Source organism: Nomascus leucogenys, chromosome X (assembly GCF_006542625.1).
Source record: "Nomascus leucogenys isolate Asia chromosome X, Asia_NLE_v1, whole genome shotgun sequence".
Classification (NCBI taxonomy): domain Eukaryota; kingdom Metazoa; phylum Chordata; class Mammalia; order Primates; family Hylobatidae; genus Nomascus; species Nomascus leucogenys.
The window spans coordinates 88,622,356-88,647,850 of record NC_044406.1 but is presented as its reverse complement, the minus strand read 5'-3'; the positions used below and the strand labels follow the sequence as shown (position 1 = coordinate 88,647,850).

The 25,495-nt window shown below is 40.9% G+C and overlaps 1 protein-coding gene across 2 annotated transcripts; it reads left to right on the top strand.

Annotated features, from left to right (window-relative positions):
• Positions 1-20: 20 nt before the first annotated feature.
• Positions 21-25,002, top strand: TAF7L (TATA-box binding protein associated factor 7 like). Of its 2 annotated transcripts, none has more exons than XM_030806882.1 (13): positions 21-308; positions 5,423-5,490; positions 6,316-6,394; positions 9,399-9,532; positions 10,532-10,658; positions 11,216-11,271; positions 13,957-13,998; positions 14,865-14,937; positions 15,267-15,380; positions 16,524-16,757; positions 16,954-17,066; positions 17,776-17,835; positions 24,018-25,002. In XM_030806882.1, the coding sequence occupies exons 1-13, from the start codon at positions 53-55 to the stop codon at positions 24,060-24,062; spliced, it is 1,401 nt and encodes a 466-aa protein (XP_030662742.1). In that variant the 5' UTR covers positions 21-52; the 3' UTR covers positions 24,063-25,002. The 2 variants fall into 2 exon arrangements, with proteins under 2 accessions (XP_030662742.1, XP_030662743.1); XM_030806883.1 differs by lacking the exon at positions 21-308 and adding an exon at positions 1,564-1,676 and having other exon boundaries at positions 24,018-24,998.
• Positions 25,003-25,495: the final 493 nt, after the last annotated feature.

Below are 25,495 nucleotides of genomic sequence, written 5' to 3'. Positions count from 1 at the left end.
CGGGTCACATGACTACAGAGGAAGCCATTTTACAACCCCAACGAGGTGGGCCATGGAGTGCCCCCAGGGACGGCTCCCCATTTCTTCAGAAAATGATTCAACACCAACAGTTTCAACATCGGAAGTAACTAGCCAACAAGAGCCCCAAATTCCTGTCGACCGTGGGTCTGAAACCACCTATGAAAGCAGCGCCGACATTGCTGGCGACCAAGGCACCCAGATTCCTGCCGACCAGGACGCTCAAACGGAGGCGGACAGCAACGCCCAGGCTGCTGCCCAGGCCCCAGAAAACTTCCAGGAAGGGAAAGGTAGGTGGCTTTTTAAGCTTGTTCCCCCAGCTGAGGACCTTCTTTCGGAGAAACAAACTTTTAGTTCGATTCAAAATATGTTTGAATTGCGGCCCCCTTGAGGAGCAATGGGCGACGTAACTTGTGCCCCTCTCCAGAGGATGTAAAATGTTGACCCTGTTGAGGAGAGGGGAGCAACTGATCGTGTAGAGAGAGGGCTTTGGGCACAGATTCTAGTTGTTCAGTGGGTTTGCACGGTGGCGTATTTGTCACCAGGCGAGGTCACCGTGCCTAGGGACAAACCGTCCGACCTAATGGAGTCGAGGAGCAACCAAAAGCGAACAACTCGCTTTTTTTTTTTTTTTTTCTTTTTGACGGAGTTTCGCTCTTGTTGCCCAGGCTGGAGTGCAGTGGCGTGATCTCAGCTCACTACAACCTCTGCCTCCCGGGTTCAAGCGATTCTCCTGCCTCAGCTGCCGGAGTAGCTGAGATTACAGGCGTCCGCCATCATGCCCGGCTAATTATTTTTTTTTTTTTTTTTTTTTTTTAATAGAGATGGGGTTTCAACATGTTGGCCAGGCTGATCTTGAACTCCTGACCTCAGGTGATCCACCCGTCTCGGCCTCCCAAAGTGCTGGGATTACAGGCGTAAGCCTCCGCGTCTGGTCCAACTCGCCTCTTAGGAGTATCACTGTCCCCTGGTAAAAATCTTCTGGAGCCCTGAAGGTTGCCCTGTGTAAAGGTAATTTTTTTTTTTCGGACAGAGTCTCACTCTGTCGCCAGACTGGAGTGCAGTGGCGCAATCTCCGCTCACTGCAACCTCCACCTCCCGGGCTCAAGCGATTCTCCTGCCTCAGCCTACCGAGTAGCTGGGACTACAGGCGCGGGCAACCACGCCCAGCTAATTTTTGTATTTTTAGTAGAGACGGGGGTTTCATCATGTTGGCCAGGATGGTCTCGATCTCTTGACCTTGAGATCTGCCCGCCTTGGCCTCCCAAAGTACTGGGATTACAGTCGTGAGCCACCGCGCCCGGCCAAGGTAACTTGTTTTGAAGCCTCCGTCTTGCTTCGCGAGGTCCCTGAGCGGTCGCGTCCCCCTCGGCCCTCCCCTCCGCGCTCCGCGCCTTTCGAGCCTTCGAGCCCAGCACGCGGTGAGCCGGCCACTGCCTCGAGGTCGTCGTGCTCCAGTCGGCTGGGCAGCGCGGCCGCGGAGGCGTGGCGAGGCGGGGAGGGGCCGGCGCGCGCCGCTCTTACTGTCCAGGCGCCGGCAGCCCAGCGTTCGCCTCTACGTTCCGCGCGGGAGCCCACGCGCGGTTCGTCCGGAACCCACAGACCAGAGGCATAGGTCCCAGCCTTTTCGGTGTCGGCGCCAGTTCCCGGAGGAGGGGGTGAGTCGGGCGGCCGACCGGGCGTCCGGGACCGGGTCAGCGCCCAGCCGGTGTGCACCCCGCCGCGGTGCACCCCGCAGCCCTCCCCAGCCCGCCTGCAAAGCGAGGCGCGAAGGCTGGGACCCGTTGCGACCTGTTGGGCCTCGCGAGAAGTTTTAAAGGGAAAGTGGATCAAAGCCTAGGGGTTAAACTTTCCCTTTGAAAGCTTAGTGCCCCGGGGATAGGGATGGAGGTCAGTCTCTTAAACTGCAGCCGGCGACTGCGAACTTGAAAAAACACCCATTTAGGGGTGTACTGACTTGCATGGCCTGCAGCATGCTGCCAGGCGCCCTCCAGCCAATTATAATTCCAATTGTAATTCTGCTAAAGCGAGATGGAACTAGAGTTGAATGGTGGTAAGGGGTCCTGTTAATTTAATCAGGTATCAAAGAGTGCTTGCTGGAAAAAAGTGAATGCTTTTTATTAAAGTGAATACCGTACAACTAGTTTTTTAGGTAAATGCAAATAAGAAATTTTAAAAGTAATTAAAACCAAGTTCAACCCGGATTGTCTAACTTCTCTCCCACTGGACTTTTTATTAGGTCTGTTTATCAAACAACTACATTGAAATAGTTTCAGTTCTTACATTCTTTCTTCCATAAAAGAGGAATTACCAAAAAGGCTTGGAAATGAACAAAATGCCCTAGTTTTAGTTCTGCTGAGAAATCTAAAAGTTACTACTGATCTGATAAAATCTTGCTTAGCAGCTAGTTCTTCAAATAATCTGTTCCTGCTCCCAGCCTTAATTGTTACTATGTTCTGTTAGGGAATGTGCTCAGCCCCCAGATTTTTTATTTATTTTGATCAACTCTCTTCTTGCATTTACATTTCTCTTTTGTATTTATATATGCATATATATATATATATATATACATATCTGTATGAAACAAGAAGAGAAGAAATTACAATCACAAATAATGCATCTTTCCCTCTCCCATCCTAGGTGTCTGCTTTTCTACTGCTGACTTTTTTTGTTTTGTTTTGTTTTGTTTTGTTTTTGAGAAGGAGTCTCACTCTGTCACCCAAGCTGGAGTGCAGTGGCGCCATCTCGGCTCATTGCAGCCTCCTTCTCCTGGGTTCAAGCAATTCTCCTGCCTCAGCCTCCCAAGTAGCTGGGATTACAGGCACCCACCACTACGCCCGGCTAATTTTTGTATCTTTAGTAGAGATGGGGTTTCACCATGTTGGCCAGGCTGGTCTGGAACTCCTGACCTCAGGTGATCCACCTGCCTCAGCCTCCCAAAGTGCTGAGATTACAGGTGTGAGCCACAGCGCCGAGCCGTCTTTCCACCTTTGAGAAAAATCTTCCTCAGAAGTGTGGGCCTGGCTGGGCACAGTGGCTCATGCCCGTAATCCCAACACTTTGGGAGGCCGAGGCGGGTGGATCACCTTAGGTCAGGAGCTCGAGACCAGCCTGGCCAACACGGTGAAACCTCGTCTTTACTAAATATACAAAAAAAAAAAAAAATTAGCTGGGCGTGGTGGCGGGTGCCTATAATGCCAGCTACTCGGGAGGCTGAGGTAGGAGAACCGCTTGAACCAGGGCAGCGGAGGTTGCAGTGAGCTGAGATCGCGCCATTGCACTCCAGCCTGGGCAACAAGAGCGAAACTGTCTCAAAAACAAACAAACAAAAAAAAGTGTGGGCCCTAATACCCAAAATGCAGGGCTCTACAAATACATCCCAAATACATGGAAAATAAGATTAGAAATAAAGTCTTGGTTCATTGGAAGAACATAAAATTGAAAAACAAATAATGAAAAAAATAAAAAATAATAAAATAAAAACGGGATCCAGCAATCCCACATCTGGATGTATATCCTAAAAACTTGAGATCAGTGTGTCAAAGAGATATCTGCACACACATGTTCATTGCAGCATTACAATAGCTAAGTTATGAAATCAATCTAGGTATCCAACAAGTGAGTGGATAAATATGTGGTATGTGTACCCAACTGAATACTATTCAGCCTTTAAAAAGAAGGAAATTCTGTCATTTGCAACAACATGGATGAATCTGGAGGATATTATATTAAGTGAAATAAGCCAGGCACAAAAAGACAGAAATCACATATTCTCACTTGTATATGGAATCTAAAATAATTGAACTCATTAGAAGCAGAGAGTAGTGTTGGTTATTATAGGCTGGAGTAGGGGGACGGGCATTGAGGAGATGTTGATCAAAGAATAGAAAATTTCAGTTAGGCTGGTCCGATAGTAGTGGGATATTGTCAGAACTTATTAACATTATTGCCACTAAAGTTGGTATACAATCTCCCACTGCCAAATTTAGCTTTTAAAATTAAAAAAAATGAAAGTAGCAGTTAGGGGGAATAACTGATAAGTATTTAAGGTGATGGATATGCTCATTAGATTGATTCAGTCATTTCACACTATATCATAACATCATTGTGTACCCCATAATTATATATGATTATAATTTGTCAAAAAAAGATTAACTTGGAAGAAAGTGTTCACTTCACCAAAGGTATATATATATATATTTTTTTTAAATAAAAAGATCCATCTTAGGAGTTCTTTTAAATAGCTTTTGGGGGCATTCGAAGTAAGTGGTGATTGTGAGGATTACATGAAATGATTAACCTAATGCACTCAGTGTAGTACTGGACATACACAATGCACACACTAAAGGGTAGTAATGAATGAAAGGATAGTAGTGAATAAATCAAATCAGATTTTGTGTTCTCCATAAAATCTCCATCTCAAAAAGAAAAAAAAAAAGAGACTCCGTCTCAAAAAAAAAAAAAAAAAAAAAAAAAAGAACTGGACTCCATGCCGGGCACGGTGGCTCAGGCCTGTAATCCCAGCACTTTGGGAGGCTGAGGTGGGTGGATCACTTGGGGTCAGGAGCTTAAGACCAGCCTAGACAACATGGTGAAATCCTGTCTCTACTAAAAAATACAAAAATTAGCCAGGTGTGGTGGTGCATGCCTGTAGTCCCAACTACTTGGGAGACTGAGGCAGGAGAATGGCTTGAACCCGAGAGGCAGAGGTTGCAGTGAGCCGAGATCGCACCACTGCACTCCAGCCTGGGCGACAGAGCGAGACTCTGTCTTGAAAAAAAAAAAAAAAAAAAAAAAAAAAAGGACTCTTAACTTTTCCCCAGGGTAGCTCAAAGCTGTTGTTGCTGGCTCTAAAGTCATAAAAAACTGCCTGGTCTCCCATGGACTGCTTAATTTCTACTAATCCATTGATGTAGGTGAAATATTGAAAATCAAGCCCTTGTTTACTTTAAATCATCACAGAACATTTCTGCAAGTGGTTTCTAGGTGAATTTCAGCTTTTGGTTTGCATTCTTCCCTGCAGAGGTTATATAGTTTGCTTAGGTAGCCACCAACGTGTTGTTGAATTGTAGTCTTTTACCTGAGAGTCTAAGAATATGATTAAGAAGACGAAATCATGTTTCATAACAGCTCTTATTTCATTTGTTCATCAAATTACATCATGTAATTTGGATTGACTTTGGAAAATCTACACATATTGGAGAGGAGCTAAGGTAACGTCTAGAAATAATTAAGTTATGTCAAATAAGGTATTGTCTAACTGTACACACATCATTCTAGTGAGGATTATGGGCAAGATCTTGTATAATTTAGCCAGTACTACCAGAAGTGGTCAGGAGAGGGAGCAAGAGGAGTTTTTAGTGACTGTTGGTTTTCTTTTTGCTTTCATGAACTCAAAATCAAGACATGAGTAAAAGCCAGGATGAAGTTCCTGATGAAGTTGAGAACCAGTTTATATTGCGTCTGCCTTTGGTAAGAACTTGTATCTCAGAATAAATATCTTCATAATTATAGTTTAATTATAAGTATAGTTCTACTTGGATTCTGTAACATTTCTATTTCAGGTAGGCTATAAAAACTCAGAACATTTGTTTCCCAGGAATCATGTCCTGTTAAGCAGTCCTATCATAGCGTGTACTTTTTTGGCAGCATTTTTTCCTCCTGTACATACCACCTATCATGCAGGTTGATTTCCTGGCAAAACAGCTGTGACAATGATGGACCCATTCACTTACCACCAATACTAACAGCCTGTTCCCTGGACAGCCAAGATAAGACTCCTCTGAAATCCTTTCTGTCACCTCAAAAGGGGCAGTGAGAAGGGCCAGCATTATTCACCACCATGCAAGACTTTTAAAGCTCATATCAACAAGTATTTGGCTCTCTTCCCCCACACTGATACCTGTATTCAAGTAATTACTTAGTCTAGGCAGCTATATTAAGGATGGGGTTCAGAAACCTATTTCCCTAATTAGGGTTACTTAATATACCAAGCAAACTGCAACTAGGTAAGCCTTTCTTTAGCAACTACAACAGAAGGGTAGCAGTGAGAGGCAGGATTGTAGAGCTAGGAGAAAGCATTAACTGTAGCTACTAAGAGACAATTATGAGTTTAGAGTCAGCTTCATCCTAACTTGACTTATACAGTGCACAGTATCTCATGGTACATGGTCTTGTTAGTAACATTTAGGAGGTGTAAAGTTTTATTTAAGGGAGGGCTTTCTTTGATATATCTATTCTGTTAGCTGCCAAGTAGATGTTTAGTTCTTCTGATTTTTCAATTTACCTCCTCTTTAGGAACACGCTTGTACTGTCAGGAACCTAGCACGTTCTCAAAGTGTCAAGATGAAGGATAAACTAAAAATTAACTTATTGCGTAAGTAGTTAATATCCATTCACTATACATTGAACAATAATTTATTAAGGGATTACTATGTGCCAGACACTATACTTGGTATTAAGGATGTGAAAAATGATAGAATATGGTCTCTGACTTGATGGACTCATGCTTTAGAGAGGCTTAAGTCCTCTTCTTTTAAGAGGAAAGGAAGTAGGAATATTGCACCTCGAGTTGAGTGATTATCATAGTGTGTTTAAGGAAACTTGGGGGTCAACTGTGGGGTTTTTATACTGCTGGTAGTCTCCCATATATAAACTTTATGATTTCTGAACATCCAAAGGAATGACAAATGGATATGCCATTCTTTGTTTATAAAGGTGACATATATTTCTTCCTTTTCTTTTTTTTTTTTTTTTTTTTTTTTTTTGAGACAGAGTCTCGCTCTGTCGCCCAGGCTGGAGTGCAGTGGCGCGATCTTGGCTCACTGCAAACTCCACCTCCCGGGTTCAAGTGACTCTTCTGCCTCAGCCTCCTGAGTAGCTGGGATTACAGGCACATGCCACCATGCCCAGCTAATTTTTGTATTTTTAGTAGAGACGTGGTTTCACCATGTTGGTCAGGCTGGTCTCAAACTCCTGACCTCGTGATCCGCCTGCCTTGGCCTCCTAAAATGCTGGGATTACAGGTGTGAGCCACCGCGCCTGGCCAGTGGCATATATTTCTTTCTTTTAAATAATATTTGTTATATTTGCAAATCGTACATCCAAGAAAGGGGTTAATATCCAAATATATAAGGAACTCAAACAACTCAATAGCAAGAAAACAAATAACCTGATTTTAAAATGGGCAAAGGATCTGAACAGATACTTCTCAAAAGAAGACATACAAGTAGCCAAAAGGTTCATGAAAAAATGCTCAGCATCACTAATCATTAGGGGAATGCAAATTAAAACAACAGCGAGATATCACCTCATACCTGTTAGGATGGCTTTTATTAAAAAAAAGAACAATAACAACTGTTAATGAGGATGAGGAGAAAAGGGAACCTTTGTACCCTATTGGTGGGAATGTAAATTAATACAGCCTTTTTTTTTAAATTTTTTTTTGAGATGGAGTCTTGTTGTGTCACCCAGGCTGGAGTGCAGTGGCGCGATCTTGGCTCACTGCAACCTCCGCCTCCTGGGTTCAAGCAATTCTCCTGCCTCAGCCTTCCGAGTAGCTGGGACTACAGGCATGCGCCACCACACCTGGCTAATTTTTTTGTATTTTTGGTAGAGACGGGGTTTCACCATGTTGACCAGGCTGGTCTTGAACTCCTGACCTCGAGTGATCCACCCATCTCAGCCTCCCAAAGTGCTGGGATTACAGGCGTGAGCCACCGTGCCCGGCCTACAGCCATTATTTTTTTAAAATGGTATGGAGGTTCCTTAGAAAACTAAAAATAGAACAACCATGTGATCCAGCAACCCCACTTCTGTGAATATATTCACAGAAGGAATTGATATCAACATGTTGAAGGCATATCTCTCTGCACTCCCATATTCATTGTAGCATTATTCACAATAGCCAAGATATAGAATCAACCTAAGTGTAAATGTGATACGTATACACAATGCCATACTACTCAGCCTTTTAAAAAGAACAAAATTCTGTCATTTGGGACACCATGGATGAATCTAGAGGCCGTTTGCACCAAGAGTAAATAAATAAGTAATAATAAGTAAATAAATAAATAAGTAAATAAATAAATAAATGTTTCCACACAAGCTTATCTGCCTAAAAAGCACACAACCAAAACTAGATAAATAAATTTTGCTAGTTTTTTTTTAATACAGAGAAGTATATAAGGAGAAAACAAAAAGGGGCTCATAATCTCACCAGTTAGTTAACACTTACTGACATTTTTTTAAAAAGATAATATAAGTTCATAGTTAGAAAATTCAAATAAAACAGGCCGGGTGTGGTGGCTCATGCCTGTAATCCCAGTGCTTTGGGAGGCTGAGGCGGGCGGATCACTTGGGGTCAGGAGTTCCAGACCAGCCTGGCCAACATGGTGAAACCCCGTCTCTACTACAAATGCAAAAATTAGCTGGGCGTGGTGGTGCACACCTGTAATCCCAGCTATTTGGGAGGCTGAGGCACGAGAATTGCTTGAACCCAGGGGGCGGAGGTTGCAGTGAGCAGACATGGTGCCACTGCACTCCAGCCTGGGTGACAGAGTGAGACTCCTTCTCAAAGAAAAAAAAAATCAAATGAAAAAGAAAAGTTCAAAAGGAGAAATAAAACTCTTCTTCCTTATGGTGCCCCAACCTCAATACCACAGATAACTGATATTAACTGTCTCTTGTTACTTCCTTATTGACAAAACTTTTATGCACAATACTAGAATTGAAACAATCTCTCTCTGTATTTTTAGAGTTAATTCACACAAAATGATAAACATTGTTTTGTATCTTTCTTTTTTCACATAATACTAGAAGATTATACCTGAATCCTCTTGTGTCAAAAGACATTCATGTTTGGGACATCTGAGCAGCAATATTCAGAGTTTAGTATATGGCTGTTGTATAGAATTTTATCTTTATGAAGCTAATTAGAGATTTAACTTGAGATTTATTAGCACCATTCTAGGGTCAGTCAATCCTTCCCTCACCCAGCCCTTTGAAAACACACATGTACAATGACACTATTGAATGCGTCTAAAAAAAAAAAAAAAAAGGAATTGGTTTTAATGAATGGAATTTGCTTTTCAGGATGAGAATGAAACACTTATTGCCTCACCCATATTTAGTTCACATCCATTAACAAGAAACTTAGCTACTTTTGCACAAGTGATGTAAACTAGGAAAAAAGAGCTCCATATACTTTCCTTTTTTTTCTTTAGGAAGCTATTAATTGTGTACACAATTCTAGCATTATGAGAGATAGTAGGTTTCTTGGAAAGACTAATCTGTCCCACATAAGTCTTCATTATTCAAACCTTAGGAAGTTTTAAGAGTTCACTGGGAAGATATCAACTTTAATCTTTACTTCTCTTCAGCTGATAGGCGCCATGGAGTTGTTGAAGTAGATGATGTCCCACTAGCTGCTGAGCTGGTTGACTTGCCTTGTGTTATTGAAGGCCTGAGAACGCTTGATAAAAATACCTTTTATAAAACAGCAGACATTTCTCAGGTATGGACTAGTTTTCTTTACTAGCCTCACATCCTTCAAGGAATTCTTTTCTCTTCCTATTTTTCTTTCTTTCAGTACTCCTTTCCACTTGGTGAATGGCTGCTTGGCATTTCTCATTTCCAGATCGATTGCACAGGAATGAAATGTCATGCTCTGGTTTGGTGTTTGATCCTTAGCTTTCAGTATTTTATTTTAACCAAATAGCCTATAGAGAGTCCCATTTGCCACTTATAGTGACTTTTCATTAATTGAAACATATGAGCCGCTGGGATCTTCTGAACTTTGTATTAAAACAGTATGTTGTTAACTCTGGAGGTTTAAATTGGCTCTTATTCATCATCTCTGCTGTTGATTTCTTATTTCCTCTCTAAATGAAAATGCTGAGATAGGCCAGGCACAATGGCTCACGCCTATAATCCCTACACTTTGGGAGGCTGAGGCGGGAGGATCACCTGAGCCCAGGAGTTTGAGACCAACCTGGGCAACATAGTGAGACCTCATCTCTACAAAAACAAGATTAGCCAGGTGTGGTGGCACACACCTGTAGTCCCAGCTATTCTAGAGATTGAGGTGGGAGGATCACTTGAGCCCAGGAGGTCAAGGCTGCAGTGAGCCATGATCACATAGCACTGCACTCCAGCCTGTATGACAGAGCAAGACTTTGTCTAAAAACGAAACAAAACGAAAAGCCTAAGCTAAGTTCCAAGATCTGTTTCCAATATATTCCCTCTGTAGTGGTAAACACTCTCGTGGAAAAAAAAAAAAAAAAAAACACCTTCAGAGTTCATATGTAGTGCTGCTGGTGGCTGGTGGAGGGGAGGAGAGGGAGAGAGAGAGACTGCAAAAATGAGAGAATATAAATGTACATTACAAAATACTTGGTTTTCTGGAAATGGCAAGTATCAGTCTCTTCTGTGCATTTCTAGTGGTAAGAATGATTATGATTGCTAACCCAAAATTTGTGGCCATAGTCAACTTCTTTGTCTTTGTTAAATGTAGATGCTTGTGTGCACTGCTGATGGTGATAGCCACCCTTCTCCAGAAGAACCAGCTGCCTCTACTGATCCTAATATAGTCAGGAAAAAAGAAAGGGGGAGAGAGAAAAAATATGTCTGGAAGCATGGCAGTAAGTCACCAGCCCCTTGCTCATTCCTGCTGACTAAAATTTATTTGCTGAATCCTAATTCCTTATGAAACAGGGACCTCTTACCATACTTAGGTGTTTGGTTCATTAGGTTCTCAGACACACTTAAGAGGAGTCATGTCAGCTGGGGGTGGTGGCTCACGCTTGTAATCCTAGCACTTTGGGAGGCTGAGGCGGGTGGATCACCTGAGGTCAGGAGTTCGGGACCAGCTTGGCCAACATGGTGAAACTCTGTCTCTACTAAAAATACAAAAATTAGCTGGGTGTGGTGGTGGGCACCTGTAATCCCAGCTACTCGGGAGGCTGAGGCAGGAGAATCACTTGAACCTAGGAGGAGGTGGTTGCAGTGAGCTGAGATCGCACCACTGCACTCCAGCCTGGGCAACAGAGTGAGACTCGATCTCAAAAAAAAAAAAAAAAAAAAAAAAAGGAAGCATGTCATGAGCCTTTGGTTTATAGCATGGTCTTTGTCTTTATCAAATTCAGCTATGTGACTACCATCAGTCATATAACGTTTCACTGTGTTGTATTTATTTTAGTTACTCCACCACTTAAGAATGTCAGAAAGAAAAGGTTCCGGAAAACACAAAAAAAGGTTAGTTACATGGTATTTGTGTGTCTGCCGGGCCGATTAGAAGAGGCTCATGGGCCAGAAGGAAAGAGAAAAAGTCAGTTGGGAGTTAAGTTGTTAATTCATTTATATGTTCAATAAACATTTATTGAATGTGAACTAAATGCCAAGCACTGTATGCTAGCAGTTGAGAATATAGCAGTGAATAAAAAGACCTGATCCTTGAGGTTATAGGCTAATCATTTGGGGTCTGGAAGAATCATACATTTGAAACTTCTGTTAATGCTTTCAGTTTTCTATTGCAAGATCTAGTTTTAAAGTGAACCCATCCAGAACCTGAAAATTGGGAATTGTGGTTATATTCCTAATGTTATTTCAGGCTTGTAGAATCTTGGGCAAACTACAGGAGTATTGTGGCTTGGCTTCTTTTGTTTAAAATTAAACATGTTATTTTGAAATAATTGTAAATTCATATACAGTTGTAAGAAATAAAAGAGAGATATCGTGTACCCTTTTGCCATTTTCCCCATTTTGCAAAACTATAGTACAATATCACAAACAGGTAATTGACATGATTAGAATTCTGCAATCTTATTCCAATTTCTCCAGTTTTACTTGTACTCGTGTATTTTTGTGCATGTGTTTAGTTCTATGCAGTTTTATCCCATGTGTAAGTTCATATATCTGCCTACACAGTCAAAATACAAAACAGTTTCATCACCACAAGGATCCCTCATTTTGCTTTTATATAACCATGCCCACTTCCCTTCTACCTCACACCCGAGTCTCTGACACTTGGTAATCACTAATCTGATCTCTATCTCTGTAATTTTGTCATTTCAAAAATTTAATATTAATGGAATTATATAGTATGTAACATCAGAGACTAGCTTATTTTTTCATTCAGCATAATTCACTTAAGATCCATGTAAGTTTTTGTAGCATCAATAGTTTATTTTTTATTGCTGAGTAGTATTCCATGGTATGAAAGTACCACATTACATAACTGTTCTCCCTTTGAAGGACATCTGGGTTGTTCACAGGTTTTGACTATTATAAATAAAGCTGTGAACAGGTTTTTGTGTGAATATAAGTATTCATTTCTTTGGCATAAATGTCCAGGAGTATAATTGCTGGGTCATATGGTAGTCGCATGTTTAGTTTTATAAGAAATGACCTGTTTTCCAGAGTGACTGTACCATTTTATATTCCTGCCAATAATGTATGAATGATCCAGTTTCTCCACCTCCTCACCAGCATTAGGTGTTGTCACTATTTTTCATTTTACCCATTCTCATAGGTGTGTAGTGATCTCATTGTAGTATTAATTTACATTTCCCTGATGGCTAATGGGGTTGAACATCCCATGTGCCATCTATTCCACTTCAGTGAAATGTCTGCTCATGCCTTTTGCCTATTTTCTAAATTGATTTTTTATTATTGAATTTTGAGAGTTCTTTTTATATTCTAAATACTACTAGTGTTTTATCAGATATGTAGTTTGCAAATATATTCTCCCAGTCTGTAGCTTGTCTTTCCATCCTCTTCGTAGGGTCTTTCAGAGAGCTAAAGTTTTTAGTTTTGATGAAGTACAATATATTGATTTTTTTGAAAACGATCTTGCTTTTTATAGTAAATCTAGTAAATCTAAGAACTCTTTGCCTAGCCCAGATCCTGAAGATTTTCTCCTGCTTTTTCTTTTAACATCTTTTTAAGCCTGATGCCCATTTTCGACTTAATTTTTGTAAAAGCTATGAGGTTTAGTTCAAGGTTTTTTTTTTTTTTTTTTTTTTTTTTGCTTTTCTTGCCAAAGGATGTCTAATTGCTCTAGCACTATCTGTTGAAAAGGCTGTCCTTCCTCTGTTGTATTGCTTTTGCACCTTTGCCAAATATCAGTTGGGCTTGGTTTTATGGGTCTGTTTCTAGGTTCTCCATTCTCTTCCACTGATCCATCTGTCAATCCCTCTGCCAATATCACAGTGTCGCTATATAATTGGTCCTGAAATTAGAAGGCTGATTGCTCTGACTTTACTTTTCTTTGTCAATATTGTTTAGCCATTCTAGAGTCCATATCTTTATTTATTTATTTATTTATTTATTTATTTATTTATTTATTTATTTTTTGAGATGGAGTCTCGCTCTGTTGCCCAGGCTGGAGTGCAATGGCACGATCTCTGCTCACTGCAGCCCCCGCCTCCCGGGTTCAAGCGACTCTCGTGCCTCAGCCTCCCAAGTAGCCAGGATTACAGGCATGGGCCACCATGCCCGGCTAATTTTTGTATTTTTAGTAGAGACGGGTTTCACCATGTTGGCCAGGCTGGTCTCGAACTCCTGACCTCAGGTGATCCACCCGCCTTGGCCTCCCAAAGTGCTGAGATTACAGGCATGAGCCACCACGCCTGGCCAAAAGCCTATATCTTTTAATATAAATTTTAGAATAAGCTTGTCTATAGCTACAGAAAACCTTGCTAGAATTTTGGCAGGAATTACATTAAACTTATAGATCAATTTGGGGAGAATTGACATTTTTACTATGTTGAGTCTTCCAATCCATGAACACAGTTGCCTTGGCTTTTATACTCTGTAAATCAACATTTATTGAGTGCCTACTAAATGTAAAACTAAGTTAAGAATAGTTGTAGAGCTCTTTAAGCTTTACTGAAATATAGGTATCATAATATAACTTGTTTATTGTGTTTTATTTCATAGGTCCCTGATGTCAAAGAAATGGAAAAAAGCAGCTTTACCGAGGTAGAGCAATCATAACTTCATTTTTACCCTTAATGTGTTTTATTTAATAGCTCGTTAGTTTCAAAGGAATCAAATAAACCACAGAAGCTACTTTTGGGCCTTCCTTCTCACCTCTAACCCTCATCCTAAACACATACACTGGGTTTGATTCACTGAAAAATGAATTCATTGTTTGATGTTTGATAACTGCTAGAGGAAAAGATACAATTTGGCCAGTGACCCCGTGTATTCTAATCTGCTCTTTTTATTCTGATATTTATTTCAAAAGCCATTCCTTGGGAGCCAGAGTTCACTTTTAACAGCAGTTGTTTGCAATTGCTTATTCCCCATCAAAATCCTAATTTCTATTTGTGGCACGACAAATTGGTTGCTGTGGAGATAATTACGTAAAACTGGATTCAAGGGAGAACATGCAGCTAAGATCCAGTTTTTGTAGGAGCGTCTCTAATAATAAAGATGTGGGGAAGTGAAATCTGGGAATTTGGATCTTTAAACCAAATTATTTCCAAATAACTAATAAGGAATTATAGTTCTTTGCCAATATAAATCAGGACAAATAATTTATAACTGAGACCTAAGGGTTGCACCTCTGAGAGAGGTCTTTACCATAGAGCTGCAGATTGAAAAGATTAAATGTCTCAAGTAATTTGTTTAATTAGGAAAAAATAAGTTTACTGTACAAAATTCTAGACCCTGGCTAAAGATTCCTTCATAAGTAGCACTACTTAAAGTAGAAATTTGGTTGGATCAGAATTTAAAGAGGCCTGCCATTTGAATTCATTGGTACGTAGGAGGGCACTCCTGCAAAACAGAGGGTGTTAAATGACAGTATTGGTATCCCCCTCTAATCCCCAACTTTGCTTCAGTACACTGAATCTGCAGATGTGGAAAATGAAGTAAAGAGACTGCTGCGTTCAGATGCTGAAGCCATAAGTACCCGTATCCTTTATACAAATATTTTCTGCATAGTCTGTTCTGCCCCATTTGTACATACTGACGAAGCCTCACCTCTGGTGTTTGTGTGCCAGTCTTGATGTGTAGAACTTAAGATTTTTTGAAATGTTCTAGCTAGGAACAGTAAATTCATGTAATAGAAAATTATTTATTGTGTAATTCAATATAAGGCACTTCTCCAAACTAGGAATTCCGATACAAATGGCCTAAAGTTGGACTAAATTAAATAGCACTGTTAGCCAAAGAGCCCCTTCCCTTTCAGCTGTGCCTGTTTGTTTCCTTCTGTGTTTTCCTTGACTGTACACTCCTTTCAGGTTGGGAAGTCATTGCTGAAGATGGAACCAAGGAAATAGAAAGTCAAGGCTCCATCCCAGGATTTGTGATATCCTCGGGAATGAGCAGCCATAAGCAGGGTCATACCTCATCAGGTACTTTAGTAAAAGCAAAGCAGGAGTTTCAGATAGGGCAGGTATTGACTGGGTATCAGATCATTTTCCATAAATTCATAGGCCAATCCAAAAAAAAAAAAAAAAAAAAAAAACAGAAAAAAAGGATGGTTTCGTCCTTCCCTCTTTTTTTTTTTTTTTTTTTTTTTTTTTTGAGACGGAGTCTTGCTCTGTCACCCAGGCTGGAGTGCGGTGGCGCAATCTCGGCTCACTACAACCTTTGCCTCCTGAGTTCAAGTGATTCTCCTGCCTCGGCCTCCCGAGTAGCTGAGATTACACGTGTTCACCACCATGCCCAGCTAATTTTTGTATTTTTAGTAGCGTGAGGGTTTCACCATGTTGGCCAGGCTGGTCTTGAATTCCAGACCTCAAGTGATCTGCCTGCCTCCGCCTCCCAAAGTGCTGGAATTACAGGCATGAGCCACTGTGCCCGGCCTTCTTTTTTTTTTTTTTTTTTTTTTTTTTTTTTTTTGAGACAGAGTCTTGCTCTGTCACCCAGGCTGGAGTGTAGTGGTGCGATCTCGGCTCACTGCAACCTCTGCCTCCCAGGTTCAAGTAATTCTTGTGCCTCAGCCTCCTAGGTTCAAGTAATTCTTGTGCCTCAGCCTCCCAAGTAGCTGGGATTACAGGCATGTACCACCACACCCAGCTAATTTTTCTTTTTTTCTTTTATTTTTTTTTAAGTAGAGATGGGGTTTTGCCATGTTGGCCAGGCTGGTCTCCAACTCCTGGCTTCTAGTGTTCTGCCCGCGTTGGCCTCCCAAAGTGCTGGGATTATAGGCGTGAGCCACAACACCCAGCCCTTTTTCCCTCTTATTGGTCTCTTGGCAGTTTAGGGGTTTTAGATTAGTGTTCTAATCTCCCATCCACCCCTGGTATTTTAACTTCCTATGACCCTTAGAGTCTCTAAATGTCTTGATCATTCACTACATAAATGAATGTTATGGTGTTTTGCATTTGCTGTCCTTGTTTTATAAAGGGAATAATCTTCCTGCATGAAAAAATGATTTATAAAATTCACTGGTTTCCTGGGGAATGTGAAAGTAAGGAGTATCATTGTATCTGGAGTATGAGTCATTTGCAGAGTTTTAGATAGTTCACCTTCTTCTTGCTTAAAACTAGTAGAATATGATATGCTTCGGGAGATGTTCAGTGATTCTAGAAGTAACAATGATGATGATGAGGATGAGGATGAAGATGAGGATGAGGATGAAGATGAGGATGAGGATGAGGATGAGGATGAAGATGAAGATGAAGAGGAGGAGGAAGATTTTTCTGAAGAGTGTCTGGAAAGGCAGCTGCAGGCCAAGTTTATTGAATCTGGCCAGGATAGGGCAAATGAAGGTACCAGTTCAATAGGTAAGTCAGAGAAAAAACAAAGGGATGGGACCAGGGTGGGTGGCAGTGCTAACAGTTGACTCTGAGCATACATTAGACTCAAAGCTAAGCTCAAGAAGTTATCGCTTCGATGGGTAGTGGATTTTTATTTGATTTGGATCTTGGTCCATTCATTTAGGCTATATTTAATATATAAAGTTCTATGTTTCTCTGTTAGTCATGGAAATTCAGAAGCACATTGAGAAAAAGGAGAAAAAGCTCCATGAGATTCAGAATAAAGCACAAAGACAGAAGGATCTCATCATGAAAGTGGAAAACCTGACACTCAAGGTAAATTCTTGGCTGGCATAAAGAAATCCTGATATCTTACTTTCAGTATCTTGCCTTTGTGTTTCCACTTATGTCATCTCTATGCAGGGTTCTTGTTCATTCATGAACCTAAACAGGCTTTTAGAAACTCCTAATAAAAGATAACCCTGTTTTCTTTTACCTGAGTAATTTTGATCATCTAATATAAGCATTTTGGGGAAGTGACTAGGTGATTTGAGATAAAAATTGCCAATATTGAGCATTTGCTATGTAAAAGGCACATAAAGGGCTAAGAATTGTGTACACATATTATCACATTTTATCCTCACATCCTTGAAACATAAATACTGTCACCACTCCCATTTTATAGATAAAGAATGGAAACTCAAAGAGGTTAAGTAACTTGCCAGGGATCACAGTAAATGATTCGTGAGTAAGGGATCTTTTAGTAGAGATGAAACCTCATCTCTACTAAAAATACAAAAATTAGCCAGGCATGGTGGCATGCTTCTGTAATCCCAGCTACCCAGGAGGCTGAGACATGAGAATCACTTGAGCCTGGGAGGCAGAGGTTGCATGAGGCAAGATTGCACCACTGCACTCCAGCCTGGGTGACAGAGGAAGATTCCGCCTCAAAAACAAAAACAATTATTTGCCAAACTCCTTGCCCCCCTTGGTTTTTTTTTCCTTTGAGACTCAGTGTTCATCATTTATACAATTTATTTTTCAGAATCATTTTCGCTCTGTGCTGAAGCAGCTTGAGTTACAGGAAAAACAAAAAAAAGAGAAGGTAAGAAGTATGTTTTCAAGTTAACCAGAAGACATTTGATACAGAGAATCCCCCACCTCACTTCCAATATCATTGCTGGCTGTTCCTCTCATAGGAATAGTGGTAGCCAAATCTTCTAAATGAAGGTAGCAGGGTGGAACAAGGTCTTTGTGAAAATTCACTCATTCAACAGGTATTGAATGCCTATGAAGTGAAAAGTACTGGATGTACGGTGTTGAATAAGACAAATGCAATACAGTAAATCCTCAGTGTCGTTGATAGGTTCTTGGAAACTGTAACTTTAAGCAAAATGATGTATATATAATGAAACCAATTTTACTATAGGCTAATTGAGATAAAGAAGAATTAAGTTCCTATAGCATATTTCTGGTCACAAAAACATCACCAAACTTCTAAATAAAAACCAAAACTCTTCTAATATTAAACATTGAAATAAATGTGAGCTATACATACATTTGAGAAAGACTAATAAAAACAAGTAAGACAATTATGTACCCAGTGATTCCAGTTCAGGGTCTCAGATGGCCAGAGCCTATCCCAGCAGCTCAGGGCGCAAGGTGGGAACCAGCCTTGGATAGGATGGCACCCCATTGCAGGGCATACTCACACCCACACTCACACCCACACCCACACCCACACCCACACTCACTCAGACTGGGACAATTCAGACAAACCAATTCACCTAATGTGTACAGGGAAGCGATTTTATTTTTCTCATCAACATTATAACGAGGCCAGGCGTGGTGGCTCATGCCTGTAACCCCAGCATTTTGGGAGGCCGAGGCAAGCGGATTGCTTGAGCTCAGGAGTTTGAGACCAATCTGAGCAACATGGTGAAACGCTGACTGTACAAAAAATTAGCCGGTTGTGGTGGCATAAGCCTGTAGTCTCAGCTACTCGGGACGCTAAGGTGGGAGGATTGCCCAGGAGGTTGAGGCTGCAGTGAGCCATGATCACGCCCCTGCACTCCAGCTTGGGCAACAAAGTGAGACCCTGTCTCAAAAAAAAAAAAACAAAAAAAACCAAAAAAACATTATAATGAAATGACATTGAACTAACGATGTTATTTGGAGACCTTTTGCATGTCATTTTGCTTAAAGTTGCAGTTTCTAAGAACCTATTGATGACATTAAGTGAGGACTTACGGTAACAAAACGACACTGAACAAAACGATGTTATTCAAGGACCTGCTGTACTTGTCCTCATGGAGCTGTCTAGCAGGGGAGATTGACAATAAACAAATTATACAAATATAAAGGTACAAATTGTGAAGAAGTGCTATGAAGGAAAAAAGTCAGTGGTGCTATTAGAATAAAGAGAGTCTTGAATTAATTGGGGGATCATGATAGACCTCTCCTAGGAGGTGCTATTGAAGCTGAGACCAGAAAGATTAAGTCCAGGCGAAGAGTGGAATGAAGAGCCTCTTAGGTGGAGCGTATGCAAGGTCTCATGCTCAGAAAGAACTTGGCCTCTTTGAGGACCTTTGGAGTATTTAAAGCCAGGAAGAGAATGGCTTAAGATAAGGTTGGAGAAGTAGGCAGAGACCATAGTGTATGGTTCCTTGAAGGCCATGATAAAGAGGATGGGTTTGGCCTTAAGTGTAATGGGAAGCCCTTGAAGAATTTTAGATAGGAAAATCACATCTAATTTAAACTCTTTTTTTTTAAACGGAGTCTTGCTCTGTCGCCCAGGCTGGAGTGCAGTGGCACAATCTAGGCTCACTGCAACATCCGCCTCTCAGGTTCAAGCGATTCTCCTGCCTCAGCCTCCCAAGTAACTGGGACTACAGGCACGTGCCACCATGCCTGGCTAATTTTTTGTATTTTTAGTACAGACGGGGTTTCACCATGTTAGCCAGGATGGTCTCGATCTCCTGACCTCGTGATCCACCTGCCTCAGCCTCCCAAAGTGCTGGGATTACAGGCGTGAGCCACCACATCCAGCCTAATTTAAACTTTTAAAAGATTACTCTCATTATTATCTGGAGAATGGGTTGGAAGAAGGTGAGTAGAAGCAAAGAGGCTGCTTGGGAGGCTTTGTGGTACTCTAATAACAGAGGATGGTAACTTGGACTAAGGTAGTAGCAATGGAGATTGAAAGAATATAGATTTTTAAACTGCAATAAAAATGTTTTTATAACTGTTTGAGATGTAATTCATAAACCATACAATTCACCCATTTAGGCAGGGTGCAGTGGTGCATGCCTGTAATCCTAGCGCTTTGGGAGGCCAAAGTGGGCAGATGGCTTCAGCCCAGGAGTTCGAGACCAGCCGGGGCAACATGGTGAAACCCCGTCTCTCCAAAAATTAGCCAGGCATGGTGGTGTGTGCCTGTAGTCCCAGCTACTCGGGAGGCTGAGGTGGGAGGATTGCTTGAGCCTGAGAGGCAGAGGTTGCAGTGAGCAGAGATCCCACCACTGCACTCCAGCCTGGGTGACAGAGTGAGACTGCCTCAAACCCCGTCCTCCTCGCCCCCCACAAGTCACCCATTTAAACTATATAATTCAGTGGCTTTTAGCATATTCAGAGTTGTACAACCATCACTGCAGTCAATTTTAGAATAGTTTCACCACTCCAAAAAGAAACCCTATATCCATTAGTAGTCACTCCCCATTTCTCCAGAACCTCTCCCCTGCCCAGCACTAGGCAACCACTCATCTCATTTCTACTAATCTACTGCCTATTCTAGTTATTTCATACAAGTGAAATCATATAATACATGGTGTTTTGAGTTGGGCTTCTCTCATTTAGCATATTTTCAGGGTTCATCCATGTTATGGCATGTATCAGTACTTTTTTCCATTTAAGACTGACTAATACTCCATTGGATCAATATACCACATTTTGTTTATTCATTCATCTGCTGATGGACATTTGGGTTGCTTTCACTTTTGGCTATTATGAATAATGCTGCAATGAATATTGATATATTAGAGAATATACTTTAAAGGTAGAATTGATAGGAGTTGGGTCAATTACTGGGTGTTGAAGGAGAAGGAATCATTAAGGATGTATGCCAGATTTCTAACTTGAACGACAACTGTATTTTTTCAAAGCCACAAGAAAGTGTACAAGGCAAAGAGAGAAGGCAATATAGGCTAAATGAGGGTCAAGTAGCTGTATACAAAATGTGTGCTGACTCTAACCTTATACTGTTGAGGGTTACAATTTTAAAGAGACTGGAGTTGGTATTATGAGGATGGGCTTAGCATGGTGCTCTTAAAGTACAGGCACTACTCCCCACCCCCATCCCCACAAGGCCAGCGGAATTTTTATGTTCTATATAATCCCTTCCTCTCAGCAAATCACTTACCTGCTTAGTACTGCTTTAAAACAATCAGATGAACAGTTAATGCCAGGATTGTTTTAGTACCCACCAAACATCTTTGTTTTCATCAGTGTAAGTACAGTTGTATGCTGCATAACAACATTTTGGCCAATGACAGACTGCATATATGATGGTAGTTCCATAAGATTATAATGGAGCTAAGAAATTCCTGTCACCTGGTGGCATTGTAGCCATCATAACAGAGCAGCACAATTACTTAATTTTTAAATTATTTTAGTATAGCCTAAGTGTATAGGTTTTTTTTGTTTTTTTTATTATACTTTAGGTTTTAGGGTACATGTGCACAGTGTGCAGGTTTGTTACATATGTATCCATGTGCCATGTTGATTTCGTGCACCCATTAACTCGTCATTTAGCATTAGGTATATCTCCTAATGCTGTCCCTCCCCCCTCTCCCAACCCGTGTATAGTGTTTATATAGTCTTCAGTAGTGCACAGTAATGTCCTAGGCCTTTACATTCACTCACCACTCACTCACTGACTCACCCAGAGCAACTTCTAGTCCTGTAAGCTCCATTCATAGTAAGTGCCCTATACAAGTGTACCATTTTTAATTTTTTATATTGTATTTTTAGTTTACCTTTTCTATGTTTAGATACACAAATACTTAACATTGTGCTACAATTGCATACAGTATTCAGTACAGTAATACGCTGTACAGGTTTGTAACCTAGGAACGATAGACTATACTGTGTAGCCTAGGTGTGTAGTAAGCTATACTATCTAGGTTGGTGTAAGTATGCTCTATCATGTTCATATCATGCCAAAATTGCCTAAGGATGCATTTCTTAGAACATATCCCCATTGTTAAGTAACACATGAATATATTTAGTATTGAGGAGCAGCATAGACATGTAGCTGTAAACTTTATTTACTCAGACTCCCTTATGTTAGTTCATTTATCCAAATTAGATTTAGTAGGTGTCTACTTTAAGCTGGGCTCTGCAGGGAGCTATGATATGCTTATGATGTAGTCTCTGTCTTCATTTGGGGAGAAATTGGCAAGAGGGGTAGGGACTTAAAGGAATGACAGATTGTCCATGGATATTAAGGAAGACTTCATGGAGAAGATGGTGTTTGACTGGGGCCTTAAAATATAGGTAGGGTTTTAATAAGGAGATAAGGGAAAGGAGTGCATTCCATGAGAAAGCAGCATGCACACTGGCTCAGAGTTGGTGATGCCAGGGTGAACAGTTTAGATTTTCAGTGTAGGTCATAATGAGCCTTCAAAGCTTTTTTACCTGGGGAGTAACTCAGGAAGATTTTTCTGCCGGAAGTATATAGGAGAAATTGGAGTGGGGACAGCCTGGAGCTTCAAAGGTGCAAGTGGTAGAAGCAAACAGAGCTTAACAATTGATTGGATTTACAGGGCAAAAAGGGGAACAAAGATGAGTCCAAAGCCTGGGCAACTGGGAAATGATGTGCCATTAACTGAAAATAGGATAACAAAAAGTGGATTTGGAGGGGTATGTGGAGAAGTGCTTTTGAAAATGGGAAATTGGAGAGAGGCCCATACACAGAAATGATCATTGAAGCTGTGGGGCTAGTTGAGTTAGCCTGGTTGATTGTTCAGCAAGAAGTCTGAACCTAAGGAAAAACCTATCTTTAGGGGGTGGTGGGAAGAGAAAGAGCCTGCAAAGGAGAAAGAACTGGATCAGTCAGTGGTTGTAATCATGGTCAATCAGGGGTCACTCAGCAACCGAGTGAAAGGAGCCTCTAAGTTTCTGCGGATAGCAATTATTGTGGTTTGGTAGGTGATGTGCAGCATAGGATTGTTTTATAATGTTCCTTTCATTTCACAGACTAAAAATTCATTCTGTTATGGAGTGTCCTGAAATGAATAATATTCAAAAACAACCTTTGTTGTAAAGATTGCATACATCTCTAAATGTTATTGGTCACTTTACCATTTCAAGTTAAAAAAATTAAATCCTATACCACAAAATGTTCAGGGCTTCTAACTTAGAAAGCATAAGTAGAACATCATCAGGCTCCTGATTGGTCAGGACTCTGACTCAGTTTCTAAGTATCTCCTAATGTGGTAAGAAGCAGCTGGTAAGACTCAGTCTAAGACCCATTGTGTTCATTGGGACAAGAGAGTGTCCCAATTGTTTTATCATCTGACTCTTAGAATATGGCTACAGAGATCCCATCTCCTTTGCCCCTACAGTGAGCTGTGACCTCTGTATATTCACAGAAGCACAAATTCTTAACAGCAAACATATTGTTTTTTTTAAAGCCTATTCAATTTTAAAACTTGATATGGTTTGTCTGTGTCCCCACCCAAATCTCATCTTTAATTCCCATGTGTTGTGGGAGGTACCTGGTGGGAGGTAATTGAATCATGGGGGCAGGTCTTTCCCATGTTGTTCTCATGATAGTGAATAAGTCTCACGAGATCTGATGGTTTTAAAAAGGGGAGTTTCCCTGCATAAGCTCTCCTCTCTTTGCCTGCTGCCATCCATGTAAGATATGACTTGCTCCTCCTTGCCTTCCACCATGATTGTGAGGCCTCCAGCCATGTGGAACTGTAAGTCCATTAAACCTCTTTTTCTTCCCAAACTCAGGTATATCTTTATCAGCAGCGTGAAAACTGACTAATACAAAGCTTCCCTTCATAAATTGGGCATAATAAAGGACATCATCATGGCCACAGCAGTATGCATGCATTCTTGACTGTGGCCAGTATTCTCTGGAACATTGCAAGACTAAGATAACCTTATAAATGCCAAATAACAATAGTTCTTTTTGGTTCATTTAAGTAAATTCTAGATCAAGTAATGGCACTTCAAATTTCGAATGAATTTTTCATGTCTTTCTACCTCTCCCTACAGCTCATTTCCCTACAGAAACAATTGCAGCATTTTCTGAAGAAGTGAGGAGAGCCATTGGCCTGGCCCACAAACCTTGGATTCACCATCCAGACTGCAGACTGGATGAAACTGTGCATGTTTTTGTCCCTTCAGTTGCCTTATGTTGAATCAGTTATATTTATCTGTACCTTCTTTGCTACTTATAATATGCTCAAAGTTTGTAGTCATGTAGAAAAGGCCAGTATAAAAATTTAGTAGACTTAGAGACCCCACTTGACCATGAGACTTTCTCTTTGTCAATTTGGGAATTATTATTATTAATTTAGAAATGGGGTCTTGTTATGTTGCCCAGGCTGAATTCAGACTCCTGGGCTTAAGGGATCCTCCCGCCTCAGCCTCCTGAGTAGCTGGGACTATAGTTGTGCACCACCACACCAAACAAGAATTGATTATATTGCTTCTGTGCTATGGTACCAGCAGATGATTCAGCCATGCTTCCAAAGGCAGTCTAGCCTAGAGGACATACAGCTGTTTGGTTTGCATATGTTTTAGCTTTTCTTTTGGTTTTTAGTATTTCCTAAAACATAGGGGAAAAAACGAGGTCATTTCTACTAAGCACTAGGACCTGCCATAGTGAGTTTAAGTGCCTACCTTGCAGCAGTTAATACTAGATTGTGTTCTGTCTCTGTTCAGGTAACAGGGCTGCATTCCTGCTCAAGGATGATTTCTTGCTGCTGCTTATGTTCTGTTGTTTTTAGGATGGAGCTGGTTGTTATTCACCAACGAAGGGAACAGTTAGAGCAGAGATGAAGAAATTATGAACTGTTATCCTTATTCTGAGCCTTCTCCTCCTAACCCCCATCAGTTAAGGTTAGGAAGAACAAGATGCCATAATGCCTATGAAGACTTCTTGAACAATCTTGTTTGGGTTTTTTTCTAGGTGTATTATTAGTGTTTTATAGTATATGTTCTTTAAGCAATAAATAAATTGTTCATTTTAAATGGATTGTTGTCAATTTATTAAACCATCCCCCATGATGAGTGTACTCGTATCCAAAAGGAAACAAGAAGAAAAGCAATAAGCTCTATATCTTAGTTCATTTGGGCTGCTGTAGCAAAAATACCATAGACTGGGTAAATTATAAACAACAGAAATTTATTGCTTATAGTTCTGGTGGCTTGGAAGTCTAAGATCACGGTGCCAGCAGCTTTGGCATCTGGTGAGGGGTTTGTCTGCTTCCTAGATAGCGTCTTCAGGGTGCATCCTCACATGGCGGCAGGGCAAACTCCCTCAGGCCTCTTTTAAAAGGGCGCTAATTCCATTCATAAGGGTGGAGCCCTCATACTTAATCACCTCCCAAAAGCCCTACCTCGTAATACTAACACATTACTGATTATATCTTAACATATGAATTTTGGGGGACACATTCGGACCATAGCACTCTGATTAGAAAATGGCAGAAGATGCTATCAGCCTTGGGGCATCCTTCCAGAGTTCT

Excerpts from the sequence above, each read along its gene's own strand:
- TAF7L (XM_030806882.1), top strand. The coding sequence starts at position 53 with ATGGAGTGCCCCCAGGGACGGCTCCCCATTTCTTCAGAAAATGATTCA. Across the intron at positions 309-5,422 it reads AAACTTCCAGGAAGGGAAAG|ACATGAGTAAAAGCCAGGAT; the intron begins GTAGGTGGCTTT and ends CTCAAAATCAAG. Across the intron at positions 15,381-16,523 it reads GCAGGGTCATACCTCATCAG|AATATGATATGCTTCGGGAG; the intron begins GTACTTTAGTAA and ends TAAAACTAGTAG.